Source organism: Triticum urartu, chromosome 1, assembly GCF_003073215.2.
Source record: "Triticum urartu cultivar G1812 chromosome 1, Tu2.1, whole genome shotgun sequence".
In the NCBI taxonomy this organism is placed as follows: Eukaryota; Viridiplantae; Streptophyta; class Magnoliopsida; order Poales; family Poaceae; genus Triticum; species Triticum urartu.
In genome coordinates this window covers 502,294,828-502,315,469 of record NC_053022.1, presented here as the reverse complement: position 1 = coordinate 502,315,469, position 20,642 = coordinate 502,294,828, and the positions used below count along the sequence as shown (strand labels likewise).

The following is a 20,642-nucleotide window of genomic DNA, read 5'->3' as shown; positions in this document are numbered from 1 at the left end:
AGCTCTAGCAGCTTGGTGGTAATGACTTCGGAGAAACATCACTATCTTATCTGGGAGATCAACTCCCACTCGATTCAAATGATTGTTGTACTCAGACAATCTGAGCACAAGCTCAACAATTGAGCTTTTCTCCCTTAGTTTGCAGGCTAAGAAAATCGTCGGAGGTCTTATACCTCTTGATGTGGGCACAAGCCTGAAATCCCAATTTCAGTCCTTGAAACATCTCATATGTTCCGCGACGTTTCGAAAATGTCTTCGGTGCCTCAATTCTAAACCATTTAACATTACCGAACTATCATGTAGTCATTAAAACGTGTATGTCAGATGTTCGCAACATCCACAGACAACGTTCGAGGTTCAGCACACTGAGCGGTGCATTAAGGACATAAGCCTTCTATGAAGCAATGAGGACAATCCTCAGTTTACGGACCTAGTCCGCATAATTGCTACTATCAACTTTCAACTAAATTTTCTCTAGGAACATAACTAAACAGTAGAACTGAAGCGCAAGCTACGACATAATTTGCGAAGACCTTTTGACTATGTTCAGGATAATTAAGTTCATCTTATGAACTCCCACTCAGATAGACATCCCTCTAGTCATCTAAGTGATTACATGATCCGAGTCAACTAGGCCGTGTCCGATCATCACGTGAGACGGACTAGTCAACGTCGGTGAACATCTTCATGTTGATCGTATCTTCTATACGACTCATGCTCGACCTTTCGGTCTTCTGTGTTCCGAGGCCATGTCTATACACATGCTAGGCTCGTCAAGTTAACCCTAAGTGTTTTGCATGTGTAAAACTGTCTTACACCCATTGTATGTGAACGTAAGGATCTATCACACCCGATCATCACGTGGTGCTTCGAAACGACGAACTGTAGCAATGGTGCACAGTTAGGGGAGAACACTTCTTGAAATTTTAATGAGGGATCATCTTATTTACTACCGTCGTTCTAAGCAAATAAGATGTATAAACATGATAAACATCACATGCAATCAAATAGTGACATGATATGGCCAATATCACTTTGCTCCTTTTGATCTCCATCTTCGGGGCTCCATGATCATCATCGTCACCGGCATGACACCATGATCTCCATCATCATGATCTCCATCATCGTGTCTTCTTGAAGTTGTCACGTCATCTATTACTTCTACTACCATAGCTAACGGTTAGCAATAAAGTAAAGTAATTACATGACGTTTATGTTGACACGCAGGTCATAAATAAATTAAGACAACTCCTATGGCTCCTGCCGGTTGTCATACTCATCGACATGCAAGTCGTGATTCCTATTACAAGAACATGATCAATCTCATACATCACATATATCATTCATCACATCCTTTTGGCCATATCACATCACATATCATACCCTGCAAAAACAAGTTAGACGTCCTCTAATTGTTGTTTGCATGTTTTACGTGGCTGCTATGGGTTTCTAGCAAGAACGTTTCTTACCTACGCAAAAACCACAACGTGTTATGCCAATTGCTATTTACCCTTCATAAGGACCCTTTTCATCGAATCCGATCCGACTAAAGTGGGAGAGACAGACACCCGCTAGCCACCTTATGCAACTAGTGCATGTCAGTCGATGGAACCAGTCTCACGTAAGAGTACGTGTAAGGTCGGTCCGGGCCGCTTCATCCCACGATGCCGCCGAATCAAGATAAGACTAGTAACGGCAAGCATATTGAACAAAATCAACGCCCACAACTACTTTGTGTTCTACTCGTGCATAGTAACTACACATAGACCTAGCTCATGATGCCACTGTTGGGGAACGTAGCAGAAATTCAAAATTTTCCTACGTGTCACCAAGATCTATCTATGGAGAGACTAGCAACGAGGGGAAGTAGAGTGCATCTACATACCCTTGTAGATCGCTAAGCGGAAGCGTTCAAGAGAACGGGGTTGATGGAGTCGTACTCGTCGTGATCCAAATCACCGATGATCCTAGTGCCGAACGGACGGCACCTCCGCGTTCAACACACGTACAGCCCGGTGACGTCTCCCATGCCTTGATCCAGCAAGGAGAGAGGGAGAGGTTGAGGAAGACTCCATCCAGTAGCAGCACAACGGCGTGGTGGTGGTGGAGGAGCGTGGCTATCCTGCAGGGCTTCGCCAAGCACCACAGAAGAGGAGGAAGAAGAGATGCAGGGCTGCACTAACGAGAGATAGAATCGCGTGTTATGGGCAGCCCTAGGCCTCACTATATATAGGGGAGAGGGAGGAGGGTGCGCCCCCTCTAGGGTTCCCACCCCTAGAGGGGCGGCAGCCCTAGATGGGCCTTGGGGTGGCGGCCAAGGGAGGATTCCCTTCCCCCCAAGGCACCTAGGAGGTGCCTTCTCCTCCTAGGACTCTTCCTTTTAGGGTTTCCCCACACTAGGCGCATGGGCCCTAGGGGAAAGTGGCGCCCCAGCCCACTTTGGGATGGATCCCTTCCCACTTCAGCCCATGGAACCCTCCGGGATAGGTGGCCCCACCCGGTGGACCCCCGGGACCCTTCCGGTGGTCCCGGTACAATACCGATGACCCCGAAACTTGTCCCGATGGCCGAAATAGGACTTCCCATATATAAATCTTTACCTCCGGACCATTCCGGAACTCCTCGTGACGTCCGGGATCTCATCCGGGACTCCGAACAACATTCGGTAACCACATACAAACTTCCTTTATAACCCTAGCGTCATCGAACCTTAAGTGTGTAGACCCTACGGGTTCGGGAGACATGCAGACATGACCGAGACGTTCTCCGGTCAATAACCAACAGCGGGATCTGGATACCCATGTTGGTTCCCACATGTTCCACGATGATCTCATCGGATGAACCACGATGTCAAGGACTTAATCAATCCCGTATACAATTCCCTTTGTCTAGCGGTACGATACTTGCCCGAGATTCGATCGTCGGTATCCCGATACCTTGTTCAATCTCGTTACCGGAAAGTCTCTTTACTTGTTCCGTAACACATCATCCCGTGATCAACTCCTTGATCACATTGTGCACATTATGATGATGTCCTACCGAGTGGGCCCAGAGATACCTCTCCGCTTACACGGAGTGACAAATCCCAGTCTCGATTCGTGCCAACCCAACAGACACTTTCGGAGATACCTGTAGTGCACCTTTATAGTCACCCAGTTACGTTGTGACGTTTGGTACACCCAAAGCATTCCTACGGTATCCGGGAGTTGCACAATCTCATGGTCTAAGGAAATGATACTTGACATTAGAAAAGCTTTAGCATACGAACTACACGATCTTTGTGCTAGGCTTAGGATTGGGTCTTGTCCATCACATCATTATCCTAATGATGTGATCCCGTTATCAATGACATCCAATGTCCATGGTCAGGAAACCGTAACCATCTATTGATCAACGAGCTAGTCAACTAGAGGCTTACTAGGGACATGGTGTTGTCTATGTATCCACACATGTATCTGAGTTTCCTTTCAATACAATTATAGCATGGATAATAAACGATTATCATGAACAAGGAAATATAATAATAACTTATTTATTATTGCCTCTAGGGCATATTTCCAACATTTCTTTCCACCACCTTTGCCAACTCCCCAATGGACTTGGAGGGCAAGAAACCAGCCTCCTCCACCGCTATATATAGTGGGGAGGCACATGGGAGCCGCACCCCTTCCCCTGGCGCAGCCCTCTCCCTCCCCAACACCTCCTCCTCCTCCTCCGTAGTGCTTGGCGAAGCCCTGCCGGAGAACTGCAAGCTCCACCACCACGCCGTCGTGCTGCCGGAGCTCTCCCTCAACTTCTCCTCTCTCCTTGCTGGATCAAGAAGGGGGAGACGTCCCCGGGCTGTACATGTGTTAAACGCGAAGGCGCCGTTTTTCGGCGCTTAGATCGGAATCAACCGCGATCTGAATCGCTACGAGTACGACTCCTTCATCCGCGTTCTTTTAACGCTTCCGCATCGCAATCTTCAAGGGGATGAAGATTCACTCCCCTCTCTCTCGTTGCTAGTATCTCCATAGATTGATCTTGGTGATGCGTAGAAAAATTTTAGTTTCTGCAACGATCCCCAACAAGTCCTACCTAGGCTCCACAGGGAGGTCCCCGGCGGTCTACATCCTAAGCACTCTAGGGTATTGGGCCAATCGCCCTTTGCACTCTGGGTCATTGTGTGCAGGGTGAATACCAGCGCCACCTCTGCCATGGATGGCATGATCCAACCGTGCCACAATGTTGAACTGGACGTCTGACCGAGCTTTCAGAAGAAACGTACGACGTCGAGTGCAAATATATGTTACTGCATGGTGGTTAGTGCATATAGGCCAGTGGCCAACTCAGATCAAATACCCAAACCCTTAGTGTATTGGGAGCTCGCGGTAATGAGCTGAGATTCACGATCATGTGACCCCATCACCCAGTCTCGAGAAAATATAGAAACGGCCATGCCCAACCCTCTCTCTCTAGGGCGGTCTACCTGTCCGGCCATGCCTTGTAATTATGTCGCGGGTACCCTCCAGGTCAACCCGACTATCCAGAGACTATCGGGAACTTAGGTCCACCTCTAACGAGCTGGTACCGCCTGTCCCTTCAGCCCGGCAGTAACGGTGACTCTCGCGGGTACCCCAATGGTCAACCCGACTTCACATATCTCGCGGGTACCCCTCGGGGCCGACCCGTCTTTAACATGGGCCTGGGATAAAGCCAAGGTAACCGTGTGTCCATAACATCAAGCGGAAAACCCGAGGAATCACCCTCGATGGAATCCACTTGATGTAATCGTCGAGGTGAACATACGAGGAATCACCCTCGAGGTTCACACTTCAGGTGTTGCACGATAGAGTCGTATCGGGTGTGGTGAAGGAGGAATCACCCTCGGTAGACCATGGCCGATTAGCTACACTACAGAGTTATCATTAGGAGTGTGTTACGAGGTATCACGCTAGGCACTCGGCAGTAGCTCTGCAGAGTCATACAACTAGGGGGTGTGAGGTGATGTGACGGGCTCTGGATGCTGAACACATTGATCGAGTCACCGGTCATCAAGCTGGGGCAACTGGGACAAGGTGAGGGGTCACTGATGGATTACTAACTAACCTAAACTAAGCAGTTTAGGATAAGCAGGTAAGGTACAAGAGTGATACGTCTCCAACGTATCTACTTTTCTAAACGCTTTTTCCTCTTGTTTTGGACTCTAATTTGCATGATTTGATTGAAACTAACCCCAGACTGACGTTGTTTTCAGCAGAACTACCATGGTGTTGTTTTGTGCAGAAATAAAAGTTCTCGGCATGGAACAAAACTTTGCGAGGATTTTTTCCACAATAAAATAAAATTTCTGGAGCCAGGAACCACCCGAGGGGGCACCTGGGTGGGCACAACCCACCAGGGCGTGCCCCCCTCCAGGCGCGCCCAGGTTGGTTGTCCCCACCTGGTGGCCCCGTAGACCATGAAACTGATGCTATAAAATCACATATTTCCAAAAAAAATAGGGAGAAAGAATTATCACGTTCCACGAGACGAAGCCGCCGTCACCTCCTGTTCTTCATCGGGAGGCTGGATCTGGAGTCTGTTTGGGGCTCCGCGGAGGGGGATCTTTGATCTTCGTCATCACCAGCCCTTCTCCATCGCCGATTCCATGATGCTCCCCACCGGGAGTGAGTAATTCCTTCATAGGCTCGCTGGTCGGTGAGGAGTTGGATGAGATTCATCATGTAATCTAGTTATTTTTGTAAGGGCTTGATCCCTAGTATCCACTATGTTCTGAGATTGATGTTGCTATGACTTTGCCATGCTTAATGTTTGTCACTTTCGGCCCGAGTGCCATGATTTCAGATCTGAACCATTTATGTTATCACCATTATATCCATGTACTAGATCCAATCTAGCAAGTTATAGTCACCTACTACGTGTTATGATCCGGCAACCCCGGAGTGAAAATAGTCGGGACCACTCCCGGTGATGACCGTAGTTTGAGGAGTTCATGTACTCACCGTGTGTTAATGCTTTGTTCCGGTTCTATATTAAAAGGTGGCCTTAATATCCCTTAGTTTCCAATTGGACCCTGCTGCCATGGGAGGGTAGGAGAAAAGATGCCATGAAAGTTCTTTCCATTAGCACATATGACTATTTACGGAATACATGCCTACATTATATTTATGAATTGGAGCTAGTGTCGTATCACCCAAGGTTATGACTTTCACATGATGAATACCATCCAACAAATTACCAATCCAATGCCTACGAATTTCTCTTATATTGTCCTTGCTAAGTTACTACTCCTATCATTACTGTTGCACTTGCTACAAAGTTACTGCTATCACTGTTACCGTTACCATTGCTGCTGCTACTATTATCAAAACTATCATATTACTTTGCTACTAATCACTTTGCTGCAGATAATTAATCTCCAGGTGTGGTTGAATTGACAACTCAGTTGCTAATACTTACAAATATTCTTTGGCTCCCCTTCTGTCGAATCTATAAATTTGGGTTGAATACTCTACCCTCGAAAATTGTTGCGATCCCCTATACTTGTGGGTTATCGAGACCTTTTTCTGGCGCCGTTTCTAGGGAGCATAGCTATATTTGTTGAGTCACTTGGGATTATTAAAATTTATCACTATGAAGAATCTGAAGGATGCTAAGACTAAGATTTATCCCTCTAAAACGAGGGGAGGTAAGGAACTGCCATCCAGCTCCGCTTTAGATTCACCTTCTATTATAAGTAAACTTGCAACACCACCACATGATATCAATCTTGATATGTCGCAAGTTATTGATGATGCTACTTCTGCTATGAATGATACTTATGATGATGCTAGTACCTTGGTTGATGATGATGTGCCACTAGGTGAATTTCTTGACGAACAAATTGCTAGAGTAAGACAACATGATATTGTTGAAACTGATGATGAGCTTGATACTGAAAATATTGAAACACCTACTAGAACTAGCCCTCCTAGATGTGAATTGCCAAAAGTACCGGAAGGTTATGTTATGAATGAGAAGACAACTAGAGACATTCTTGCTTGTAAGGATAGAGATGATCTAGAGAAATTATTATGCAAGTATAAAGAAAAAATCCTTGAATGCTCGAATGCAATACGATCCTAAATTTGCTACTTCACCTATCTTTATTGCTGATAAGGATTATGAATTCGCCGTCGACCCAGAGTTGATTACTTTGGTTGAATCTAATCCTTTCCATGGTTATGAAACTGAAACTGTTGTGGCACATCTTACTAAGTTGAATGCATAGCCACCCTTTTTACTCGTGATGAGAAAACTCACTATTACTATATTCTCAAATTATTTCCATTCTCATTAAAGGGTGATGCTAAAGCTTGGTACAATAATCTTTCTCCTGGTTGTGTGCATAGTCCCCAGGATATGATTTATTACTTCTCTGAAAAATATTTCCCTGCTCATAAGAAACAAGCTGCCTTGCAGGAAATATTTTACTTCATGCAAATTGAAGAAGAGAGTCTCCCACAAGCTTTTGGGAGGCTTTGCCAATTGCTTAATGCTTTGCCTGATCATCCTCTTAAGAATAATGAAATACTTGATATCTTCTATAATGGACTAACTGATGCTTCTAGGGACTTCCTAGATAGTTGTGTTGGACTTCCATGGACTAACGTGGATCCATGGTGGGAAGGCAGATGGATTCCAGAGGAGATGGTCGAGGTATTCCTGCCTTCTATGTCTGCGTCATTCACTCAGTTCGACCTCCTCTTTCTCAGTACCTTGCTTATGCTTCTGTCTGATCAGCACCACTACTCCATTTGTGCAGTGACATGTGCTGCAGCCGTGGTGCTCTAGGCTCCAGGGACACCCCTCTGCTGATCAAATGAACAGATGCATGATGCTATCTTATTAGGGCAAACACAAAGGTTAAGTCCTATATGCACTTTATTTCTACTTGCAGACATCAAGTTCAGTCAAATATGTCATGGTTAGCTGAATGGAAAGGAAATTTTTCAGAGAAGTGGTGCCCAGATCAAGAAGCACTTTTTTAGTCGAGCCATCATTAAATTTCAAAAATTGAGACGATTCACTTATGCTTGTTGTAAAAGTTATACTTGAAAAACTGTGCCAAATTGCACTTGAAAATTGTGCATTGGTGGTGTACTTTGGTTACATTTTCTTACACTTTCAGTTTGAGTGGTGTCACAAAACTGTGCCAAATTGCGCTTGAAAATGTGTTCTGTGATGTGGTATAACACCATGCTCGAGATATCCTTAACTTCCTATTCATAAAACAAGCAAAAGCTTTGGGAGAAATATCATCTAATGTTTTGCGTTTTCATGTTAGGGGCATACTTCTACCAAATGGTATTTTTGGACGTGGCACTTAACCATTTATTTGTGACATGGCGTGCATTAATTGGTGCAAATTAGTTTATCAATTTCATTCACAAGATTTTCACGTACACATGCCTTTGCTCTTGGTGCTAGGCTAATAGGAATTATTCCCGGATTATTAATTTTAGATCTTAGGACTAAATCCAGTAAGGCTCAGAGCGGTGCCGAACAAAGAGACGTCAAGTATCCTCAGCCTAAACTAAAGATTGGGTCTGTGGCATTTTAGAGGATCTATAGTGGCGCTGATCCCCATCTTATTGCTTTAGACCGAGGAGTGGCTGTACAAGTAACGTTTTCCGCTTATAAATGCACCACAAAAATGAGCCATGAGATTTGGATGATACTTATTTGTTCAGTTATTAGTTGGATGGAGCGTGGCTTTCACCGAGCTGTAGGTACTAACCAAGGGAAAGCTCAGGTTATACCCTGCAATTCAGGCACTGTTTTTGATTGATTATTGGTTGATAGTTTTCCTTTTTATTTGTTTTGTTTTATGGAAGTTCATCACTGTACATATGAAAAAAAATGATGGATACATGGAGCATATGGTAGTATTTTTTCTCTTTTGATGTTCGGAAGATTTTGTATATTTGAACATTACTGTATTCTTGCAATGAAGATTACATTTTTTTTACAAGCCCTTAAGTTATCATCTTTGGATGAGTTGTTGGACTACCGAGAGCATGGACTTGACAATGATAGTGATGATTGGTTCAGTTCGTCAATGTGATTTATTTTGTTTTTCAGCCCAACAATCAATATTATTGGTTCAAAAACTTGTATAATGATTGAAAAAGATGTAAAATTATACAATTATTTTGGTATTTGTTTGGTGGTAGTTCAGGCGTGCGTTGCACGTGCAAACTTACTAGTATATATATATATATATTTCTAATAATAAAGCACGGATTGAAAACGCGCAGTCCTTTCTTTAGTGAATATGGGAAAACGCTTCGGTTTTACAAAAAAGACCCTACGTTTATTCGATATTCAGTCCGCGGTCCCTGATTCATCTTTTCCAAAACTCGTCCCTTTCCAGCGAAGGCAGCGACGGCGGAGCACGAGCAGGTGAGGGGCGGCGCCTTCGTCGGACGGCTAGCCGTGGCGGAGGAGAAGGCGGACGCCATAGGCGGAGGAGAAGGCGGACGCCATGGGTGCGGCTACAGACGAGGCGGAGGAGAAGGCGGACGCCGTGGGCTTGCTGCATGGCTACAGCCGAGGCGGAGGAGAAGGTGGACGCCGTGGGCGTTCATGGAGGATGGTACGCCGGCCGCCGGCGCCGGCCGCCAGTCCTCTCTGGCCTCCTCCGTGGTATCCTTCTCAACCTCCGCTGCTCCTGTCGTGATTTGGATGGAAAATTGGAGGCCGGCCGTGTCCTTCTCCAACACAAATTGATGTAGTGCCCGACCCGGATTTGATTGGCTGCTATAAGAAGCAAGGGTCCTCGGCCGGAATCTCCATCTGGTTTTGCCTTTCGACCATAATCTCCATCATCCCGTCGAAATTGCAATTTTTGACCAAACATCCAATGTCGCCGCCAAGTTCGCTGGAGGAAGAAGCGCCGAGTTCGCCGGAGGAACAAGAACGCCCGCCGAGTCCTGTGGTGGCTACACGAGAGGTATGTATCCCCTCTAAGCTACGCCACGGCGCGTTAGAGCCTGAAGTTCGTCAAAACTTGACCTGACCGTCACTGACGCCACCTTGCTGCCGCTGTTGCTGGAGATGAGCTGAATAGCAAGCTTTGGTTGCCTCTTTGCTTCCACTTCACTGCTCTTCTACTATCCGTAATTGTAAAACACCTAATACGATTCTTCAGCACTTGATACTGGTGGTCATGGTCTTCTTCTCTTACTGTTGCGAGACTTGGTTTTAGTTAGTAATCTTGAGATCAACGTGTACTCGTGGATTGCTTAGATGGAGGACCACTGTTGGTTTTGTACCTAGATGCGATTGTGAATCATGTACGGTTCAATTCAGATTCATGTGGTATTTTTCCTAAATTTGTGCCTGCTACTGTTGGTCTTAACTATGAATAATGATTTTTGCAACTGTAGGAGAATTTCTTTGCCGCATCACAAGAAAAACAATTTGAAACAGAGAACTGTACTGAACCTTCTAATTATTGTATGAACTTGCTTCACTTAATTTGAACTGCATACATAAGCTACTTTGCTCATGCATGCATCGATACTATTGTGTATAAAGCATGCTTATGTATCTCAGTATGGCTCATAAATTTGTGTGCCTAAGATGACGATCTCAAAGACCATATTTTTTTCATGCTTTTATGATGTTAAAATGTTTTCGACTCCCCTGTTGTAGTTACTATTTCTGTCCCCTTGCTCGATTATGCTTTTTCTTCAGTTAACAATTAGCTTTGCAGAATATAGATATGCTAGCTGCACCTAGGTTATGCTTTTTCTTCAGTTAAGAATTAGCTTTGCAGAATAGATATGCTAGCTGCACCTAGCAAAACAGGATTAGGATGTGTAAACAAATTTCCTCTCTGTAGTTTCTGGGGTTACAGACCCATGTTTTTTGCTTAGTAACTAATTTTGTTTTTGTCCTGGTAGCATGTTTATAAGTGCCCCATATAAAGTATATGTACATATTTTGTGCTAAATCAATGTCTCAATTTGTCAAAACTGCATTACAGTTGCTCAAGACCTATATGCAAATGTTTGTGTGGAGCTAACTACTCTAGGCATGTGGCCAGTGTGTATCTGCATATTTTTCAGTAGAATTAAGTGCCTGGTGCCACTTGAGAGAATAAAAGAATGATCAGCTATTTTTTTCACAGTTATGATTTAGTCAACACTGATGTCTGTCTGCAAAAAGCTTATTTTGATTTGGAGTTGATTTTTTTTCAGGCCCTTAAGATGAGTAATGAACATCCGTTGAGCCGTCCAATGTTGCCTGTGGCAACTACACCGGAGGTATGAATCCCCTTCATATTAGTTTGCATATGTGAGCCCTGGTACATGTACAATGCGTCTATTACTGTGACACTTTTCTCCATATATACCTTGTAATACTTTGTTTTATCTAATAGAAGCTGGGTGTTTTCCCTTCTGTCAGGGAAAGAAAATTTAGAAGAGCATGAAGTACATGCTCATTTTCGTATATATTTTGGGATCATTGCATAGTGAGGAACATTAAGGTTATACTTAAAAGATGAGAGCATATTCTTCAAGCTGAGAAGTAAACTAGAATTGCCAAGAATCACAATCATCATAGTTATCAGCCATGCAAGAAATCAAATGCCATGTCTAAAAGTTCAACTCAAAGAACTAAGAACAAATAGGACTGCTTTTTTAGGTAACTGTGCATTTTGATGTAATAAGCCTAGACAACGGTCTGTATATCAGAAAACTTGGTTTTGGAGTGATTGATCTCCATGTAATTCAAATATATAGTGGCATAATTCGCATTACTATTCCCTGATCTTCCTCCTTGCCGAATTTATGATTGTCTTATACTATATCTGTCGACTTCGCAGCCATCGTCTCCTTTGACTTCACCGCCATCGTCTCCATCGACTTCGCCGCAAGACAATCTGCCACCGCCTCCGCCGATTTTGCCGGAAGACCATCAGCCGTCGCCTAGACCTACTTTGAGGTACTTTTGAAGCATCTGATGGGTCTCATATGTTTGTCAAATCGTCAATTTACTACAGCAAATATAGCTATTGCCGACAGTAGACTATATTTCACTGACAAGCAACGCATCATGCACTCCTACATAAATGGATTTTGTTTGTACTTGAAAGAAGCAGAGTAAATTCGTAAGGAGTGTTTAGTAGTTCAGTACATAGGTGACCAGAACAAAAGTAGTTCACAAATAAGTGATGGACGGGTCTCAATTATATTCAACAGGGCATGATGTTTACGAAAAATTACTGCTCACTGTATTTTGACAACTAGAAAAATGCAGTTCTGTTTGAGAATGTAAATGTAGGAAAAAAAATTAGGTTCTGCGCTGAGTCCGCGGGTCTCACAAAGATGTAGGATAAATAAAATGTCAAAAAGATCATATTAATTCTCATGTAATGGATCATAATGTGTGTCTTGAACTTTCCTGTTTTTATGGTTTTGCAGCCTAGAATATTTTGACATGCGCATATATAGCTACTTAATCAACAGAGTTCCTTTATGCTGTGTGGTAGACCACATTTGCTGATATGATTTACTTTCTCATTCTAGAACTTTTAAACATGCACATATGTATTGGTAAATTTTATCTCTATATACTTTTGCCTTCTACATACTGGATTGTAATATTTTCATCTCCTTTAAACAAAGCTACTGTCAGATGATGCTTCTAATGGTTGGAGGTTTACCTTTTATTTTTGTTCTGATTGCAGAAAATAGATGACAGCACTGTAACTTAATATTACACAGAACATTGAAGAGGACTTTGATAACCGACCTTCAAAAAAAGAAAAAAATTCTGAATCAAGTGTTCTGGAGCCATCACCTATGTCACCAACTATGTCAACATGTACTCCAGTTTCTGAGTGTTTTGAATCGATTGTGCCAAAATCAGATAATCAGATAGATTGTGGTCCATTGCCATCACCTCCATCCCCATCTAGCTCGACATTATCAAGAACATCGGTCGAGCCGTACAATGGCGCCTGCAGCGGTTACACCAGAGGTATTTATCCCCTTGATGAAAGCTAATCACTGGATGTAATCCCCTGTTTTAGTTGTTGTTTCTGTCCTGGTTATACAGGCAGTTTTCAACAGCAGCAGACTAGCATGCCCAGTCTGAACTTTTAGAATGTTTTCCCAGTTCATGTTCAACTTTGATCCTTTTTCCAGTTAAAGTTCCAAGCAACTTTCCTGTGTGAATCTGACAATCTCACTGAAATTTGTGTTTCATTGTGTATATTCAGCCTATCGAGTCGAGTTTCAGACTGATCGTAAACAGACCTCGGTTTAAGCTGTGATGCTAATTTGATTTGTGTGCTGCACCATCATCCATATCTTCGATTTCAAGCAGTTCCATGGCAAATCAAATACATTTTTTTCTTTATTTATGACAACACATATTTGACAGGTTAAAGCATGTACTATTGTGCATACTGAAGTGTAACAAGCCTTTCCCAGTAGCAAAACTGAGTATGATACCATGTTCTGAATTTATGATTTCGCAAGTAAGATGACATACAACTGAGTATGTTGTTCTGAATTTGATATGAGTGTTCTGCACAAATATTTCTCATGTTCAACTGATTTCGAACTGATGTATCTGAGTGTCTGATACCCTGTGATAAAATATTGAAGTTATGTACATGTTGATAGTGGTTATCAAGCAAAGAGATAGTTCCCTAAAATGTTATTAGTTATCGCAAGAAGTTGATTCATTTACTTTTTTTGTGGGGGAAGTTGATTCATTTACTAATGTAGTAAGGGGCACAAACTAATTTTGTACATATACCTTGAAAAATTCACTTGCATGTTTTTATAGTCGTCTCCTGCATATGGACGGGTGTGCATGATCTTTTTTCTAAGTTCATGTATTTTCAGGTACCTACTCTTGCTACGATCCATGGCTTACGTACTGTACTTCTATAGATCCTTTTTGGCATAATGAGCTATGTGCAGGCTCTCCATTTTGGCTATATTCATTTTCCGTAACAATGCATGAATTCGAATATCATTTTGATATTCCCTTGCGTTGATCCAAGTTCGCTCAGAAATCTATGGATGCAAAAACAAGCCAGCTGTTGTCTTGCGTACATTTACGGGACCTTTATTGCGTACATTTACGATATCATTTTTATACAGTAGAGCAACACTGATGCAAAGTTAGAACAAGGCTATGTACTAGCGTCAGTAGAAATGTCCTGTAATACATACTATAAAAAAAACAAGCCAGCTGTTGTCGTGTGTAAATTTACGGGGCCTTTATTGGGTTCTATGCAATGTTTTAAATAGCGGGCTATGCCAAATAGTGGTGGACCTCAAAATCAGCTATAGCGGAGCTATAGCGGGATGTTTGTACATGAGACCATTTAGCGGCACCTTGCTGAAAAGGCTATAGCAAGGCTGTAGCGGGGCTATAGCCGGCTATTTAAAACTATGGTTCTATGAACAACAAATGGAACAGAATTTACATAAGATTACATATAAGAGTTACTGCCATGGGATGTTTCTAGAACCCATTGAGAGAAATTGAGAGGAGGCTGCTACTATGTGCTTGCATATGCTGCTGTTGCTGCGTGTTGTTTTGCCAGAGAATTAAGAAAGAAGTAGAGAGAAAGTGAGAGGGATCGAGACCCTGCTGCTATTCGTGTTTCTGATTGATTATACTTGGCTGCCGTAGCAATTTATACAGTGTTCGATTGTTAGATTTTGTTTAGTAACCACTACTACTTGCTAGAGAGAAGGGAGGGGACGTGTATTGCTTCATGTCGCTAGATGTGAGTGCTTTTGTGTTTTGGGGCTTTCACTGTTTTTTCTAGAACCCATGGAGAGGCCAAGAGAGCCGGCCGGAGGGGAGACGAGATGAGGAGCTCAGCTGGCGTCGGTGCAGTTTAGGCTGGACTTAAAATGTAGGCCAAATGTCAATGGACAAAGCCCAAAAAATAGTGTAAAAGAATTACAAATAAAATATAATATTCAAAAAAAGATAACATCGCCATAAAAATGATACCATTTAAAAAAATATTCTCGATTAAAAAAAACACCTTATGAAAGTAAAAAAAAATCATGTTTTTTTGAACAACAAAAAACAAAGTTGATTGATAAAAACATTTGTGTTTTTCAAATGAAATGAAAGTGCGGAGCTGAAATAGGTAATGGTGAACATTGTTAGGGTACGCCCAAATTTCATCGTACAAAAAAAATACTTAGTGTAATCTTATTTATACATTTGTAAAAATTGGATTAAAAATGTTGCATAATGACACGTGGAGCAGGTTATATTTCATTTCTAGCCCGGTGCAACGCACGGACATTTGTCCTAGTTGCTATCAATTTTGTAAAGTTTTGTTGATAAAGTTTTATGGACTATAAATTTCAGAATTTTTGTTCATAGGAAAAACATGAGTATCTTTAGGAAGTTTGCTTCCAAGAAGAAATCTAAGGGAGTGATTGGTGAGTCATTTGATAGTGATATCCGCACCCGGAGATTGGCGGAGATACGGCCGTGTGTTGGGGAACGTTGCAGAAAACAAAAATTTTCCTACGGTTTCACCAAGATCCATCTATGAGTTCATCTAGCAACGACTGATCAGATTGCATCTACATACCTTTGTAGATCACGCGCGGAAGCGTTCAAAGAACGGGGATGAGGAAGGTGTACTCGACGTGATCCAAATCACCGGAGATCCTAGCGCCGAACGGACGGCACATCCGTGTTCAACACACGTACGGTCAGCGTAACGTCTCCTTCTTCTTGATCCAGCAAGAGGGAAGGAGAGGTTGAGGAAGATGGCTCCAGCAGCAGCACGACGGCGTGGTGGTGATGGAGCTGCAGTACTCCGTCAGGGCTTCGCCAAGCACTATGGAGGAGGAGGAGGTGTTGGAGAGGGAGAAGGAGGCAACCAAAGGCGTGGGAGAAAAGCCCTCCTTCCCCCACTATATATAGGAGGGCCAGGGGGGGCGCCGGCCCTAGGAGATCCAATCTCCTAGGGTGGGGCGGCGGCCAAGGGGGGTTTCCCTCCCCCCCAAGGCACCTAGGGGTGCCTTCCCCCATTGGGACTCTTCCCTCTTGAAACCCTAGGCGCATGGGCCTCTTGGGGCTGGTGCCCTTGGCCCATGTAGGCCAAGGCGCACCCCCTACAGCCCATGTGGCCCCCCGGGACAGGTGGCCCCACCCGGTGGACCCCCGGGCTTTCGGTGGTCCCGGTACAATACCGATGACCCCGAAACTTGTCCCGATGGCCGAAATAGGACTTCCCATATATAAATCTTTACCTCCGGACCATTCTGGAACTCCTCGTGACGTCCGGGATCTCATCCGGGACTCCAAACAACATTCGGGTTACTGCATATACATATCCCTACAACCCTAGTGTCACCGAACCTTAAGTGTGTAGACCCTACGGGTTCGGGAGATATGTAGACATGACCGAGATGACTCTCCGGTCAATAACCAACAGCGGGATCTGGATACCCATGTTGGCTCCCACATACTGCACGATGATCTCATCGGATGAACCACGATGTCGAGGATTCAAGCAACCCTGTATGCAATTCCCTTTGTCAATCGGTATGTTACTTGCCTAAGATTCGATCGTCGGTATCCCAATACCTCGTTCAATCTCGTTACCGGCAAGTCACTTTACTCGTTCCGTAATGCATGATCCCATAACTAGACACTTGGTCACTTTGAGCTCATTATGATGATGCATTACCGAGTGGGCCCAGTGATACCTCTCCGTCATACGGAGTGACAAATCCCAGTCTTGATCCGTGTCAACCCAACAGACACTTTCGGAGATACCTGTAGTGCACCTTTATAGTCACCCAGTTACGTTGTGACGTTTGGTACACCCAAAGCACTCCTACGGTATCCGGGAGTTACACGATCTCATGGTCAAAGGAAAAGATACTTGACATTGGAGAAGCTCTAGCAAACGAACTACACGATCTTGCGCTATGCTTAGGATTGGGTCTTGTCCATCACATCATTCTCCTAATGATGTGATCCCGTTATCAATGACATCCAATGTCCATAGCCAGGAAACCATGACTATCTGTTGATCAACGAGCTAGTCAACTAGAGGCTTACTAGGGACATGTTGGTGTCTTTTATTCACACATGTATTACGATTTCCGGATAATACAATTATAGCATGAATAAAGACAATTATCATGAACAAAGAAATATAATAATAATGCTTTTATTATTGCCTCTAGGGCATATTTCCAACAGTCTCCCACTTGCACTAGAGTCAATAATCTAGTTACATTGTGATGAATCGAACACCCATGGAATTCTGGTGTTGATCATGTTTTGCCCTAGGGAGAGGTTTAGTCAACGGATCTGCCACATTCAGGTCCGTATGTACTTTACAAATCTCTATGTCTCCATCTTGAACATTTTCATGAATGGAGTTGAAGCGACGCTTGATGTGCCTTGTCTTCTTGTGAAACCTGGGCTCCTTGGCAAGTGCAATAGCTCCAGTGTTGTCACAAAAGAGTTTGATTGGCCCCGACGCATTGGGTATGACTCCTAGGTCGGTGATGAACTCCTTCACCCATATTGCTTCATGTGCTGCCTCCGAGGCTGCCATGTACTCCGCTTCACATGTAGATCCCGCCACGACGCTCTGCTTGCAGCTGCACCAGCTCACTGCTCCACCATTCAACATATACACGTATCTGGTTTGTGACTTAGAGTCATCCAGATCTGTGTCGAATCTAGCGTCGACGTAACCCTTTACGACGAGCTCTTCGTCACCTCCATAAACGAGAAACATGTCCTTTGTCCTTTTCAGGTACTTCAGGATATTCTTGACCGCTGTCCAGTGTTCCTTGCCGGGATTACTTTGGTACCTTCCTACCAAACTTACGACAAGGTTTACATCAGGTCTGGTACACAGCATGGCATACATAATAGATCCTATGGCTGAAGCATAGGGGATGACACTCATCTCTTCTTTATCTTTTGCCGTGGTCGGGCATTGAGCCGAGCTCAATCTCACACCTTGCAAAACAGGCAAGAACCCTTTCTTGGACTGATCCATTTTGAACTTCTTCAAAATCTTATCAAGGTATGTGCTTTGTGAAAGACCTATGAGGCGTCTTGATCTATCTCTATAGATCTTGATGCCTAATATATAAGCAGCTTCTCCAAGGTCCTTCATTGAAAAACTCTTATTCAAGTAGGCCTTGATGCTGTCCAAGAGTTCTATATCATTTCCCATCAAAAGTATGTCATCCACATATAGTATGAGAAATGCTACAGAGCTCCCACTCACTTTCTTGTAAACGCGGGCTTCTCCATAAGTCTGCGTAAACCCAAACGCTTTGATCATCTCATCAAAGCGAATGTTCCAACTCCGAGATGCTTGCACCAGCCCATAAATCGAGCGTTGGAGCTTGCACACCTTGTTAGCATTCTTAGGATCGACAAAACCTTCCGGCTGCATCATATACAACTCTTCCTTAAGGAAACCATTAAGGAATGCCGTTTTAACGTCCATTTGCCATATCTCATAATCGTAGAATGCGGCAATTGCTAACATGATTCGGACGGACTTTAGCTTCGCTACCGGTGAGAAAGTCTCATCGTAGTCAACTCCTTGAACTTGTCGATAACCCTTAGCGACAAGCCGAGCTTTATAGATGGTCACATTACCATCCGTGTCTGTCTTCTTCTTAAAGATCCATTTATTTTCTATGGCTCGCCGCTCAACGGGCAAGTCAGTCAAAGTCCATACTTCGTTTTCATACATGGATCCTATCTCGGATTTCATGGCTTCTAGCCATTTGTCGGAATCCGGGCCCGCCATCGCTTCTTCATAGTTTGAAGGTTCACTGTTATCTAACAACATGATTTCCAAGACAGGGTTGCCGTACCACTCTGGTGCGGAACGTGTCCTTGTGGACCTTTGAATTTCAGCACGAGCTTGATCAGAAGTATCTTGATCATTATCATTAACCTCCTCTCTAGTCGGTGCAGGCACCTCAGGAACATTTTCTTGAGTTGCGCCATTTTTCGGTTCAAGAGGTAATACTTCATCAAGTTCTACTTTCCTCCCACTTACTTCTTTCGAGAGAAACTCTTTCTCCAGAAAGAGTCCGTTCTTGGCAACAAATATCTTGCCTTCGGATCTTAGGTAGAAGGTATACCCAATGGTTTCCTTAGGGTATCCTATGAAGACGCATCTTTCCGACTTGGGTTCGAGCTTTTCAGGTTGAAGTTTCTTGACATAAGCATCGCATCCCCAAACTTTTAGAAACAACAGCTTAGGTTTCTTGCCAAACCATAATTCATACGGTGTCGTCTCAACGGATTTAGACGGAGCCCTATTTAAAGTGAATGTAGCTGTCTCTAGAGCGTATCCCCAAAATGATAGCGGTAAATCGGTAAGAGACATCATAGACCGCACCATATCCAATAGAGTGCGATTACGACGTTCAGATACACCGTTACGCTGAGGTGTTCCAGGCGGCGTGAGTTGTGAAACGATTCCACATTTCTTTAAGTGTGTGCCAAATTCGTGACTCAAGTATTCTCCTCCACGATCTGATCGTAGAAACTTGATTTTCCTGTCACGTTGATTCTCAACCTCACTCTGAAATTCCTTGAACTTTTCAAAGGTTTCAGACTTGTGTTTCATTAAGTAGACATACCCATATCTACTCAAGTCATCAATGAGGGTGAGAACATAACGATAGCCACCGCGAGCTTCAACACTCATTGGACCGCACACATCAGTATGTATGATTTCCAATAAGTTGGTTGCTCGCTCCATTGTTCCTGAGAACGGAGTCTTGGTCATCTTACCCATGAGGCATGGCTCGCGCGTGTCAAATGATTCATAATCAAGAGACTCTAAAAGTCCATCTGCATGGAGCTTCTTCATGCGTTTGACACCTATGTGACCAAGGCGGCAGTGCCACAAGTATGTGGGACTATCATTATCAACCTTACATCTTTTGGTACTCACACTATGAATATGTGTAGCATTACGCTCGAGATTCATTAAGAATAAACCATTGACCATTGGAGCATGACCATAAAACATATCTCTCATATAAATAGAACAACCATTATTCTCGGATTTAAATGAGTAGCCATCTCGTATTAAACGAGATCCTGAAACAATGTTCATGCTCAAACTTGGCACTAAATAACAATTATTGAGGTTTATAACTAATCCCGTAGGTAAATGTAGAGGTAGCGTGCCGACGGCGATCACATCGACCTTGGAACCATTCCCGACGCGCATCGTCACCTCGTCCTTCGCCAGTCTCGGTTTATTCCGCAGCTCCTGCTGTGAGTTACAAATATGAGCAACGGCACCGGTATCAAATACCCAGGAGTCACTACGAGTACTGGTAAGTTACACATCAATTACATGTATATCAAATATACCTTTGGTGTTGCCGGCCTTCTTGTCCGCTAAGTATTTGGGGCAGTTCCGTTTCCAGTGACCCTTCCCTTTGCATAAAAGCACTCCGTCTTAGGCTTGGGTCCATTCTTTGACTTCTTCCCGGCAGCTTTCTTGCCAGGCGCGGCAACTTCCTTGCCGTCCTTCTTGGAGTTATTTTTACCCTTGCCCTTCTTGAACTTAGTGGTTTTATTCACCATCAACACTTGAT

The 20,642-nt window shown here is 43.6% G+C and overlaps 1 protein-coding gene across 6 annotated transcripts; it reads left to right on the top strand.

Moving 5' to 3' along the window:
- The first annotated feature begins 9,491 nt into the window (after positions 1-9,491).
- On the top strand, positions 9,492-13,248 carry LOC125522860 (swi5-dependent recombination DNA repair protein 1 homolog). 6 transcript variants are annotated; one of them, XR_007290003.1, is made up of 5 exons: positions 9,492-9,822; positions 9,925-9,976; positions 11,229-11,294; positions 11,858-11,976; positions 12,722-13,248. XR_007290003.1 is itself a non-coding variant. In XM_048687913.1 (4 exons), the coding sequence occupies exons 1-4, from the start codon at positions 9,887-9,889 to the stop codon at positions 12,726-12,728; spliced, it is 282 nt and encodes a 93-aa protein (XP_048543870.1). In that variant the 5' UTR covers positions 9,492-9,886; the 3' UTR covers positions 12,729-13,248. The 6 variants fall into 6 exon arrangements, 2 of the variants coding, with proteins under 2 accessions (XP_048543870.1, XP_048543859.1); XR_007290004.1 differs by having other exon boundaries at positions 9,925-10,102; XR_007290008.1 differs by lacking the exon at positions 9,925-9,976.
- The last annotated feature ends 7,394 nt before the right edge of the window (positions 13,249-20,642 follow it).

Excerpts from the sequence above, each read along its gene's own strand:
- LOC125522860 (XM_048687902.1), top strand. The coding sequence starts at position 9,509 with ATGGGTGCGGCTACAGACGAGGCGGAGGAGAAGGCGGACGCCGTGGGC. Across the intron at positions 9,620-11,228 it reads GTGGGCGTTCATGGAGGATG|GCCCTTAAGATGAGTAATGA; the intron begins GTACGCCGGCCG and ends ATTTTTTTTCAG. Across the intron at positions 11,295-11,857 it reads CTGTGGCAACTACACCGGAG|CCATCGTCTCCTTTGACTTC; the intron begins GTATGAATCCCC and ends TCGACTTCGCAG.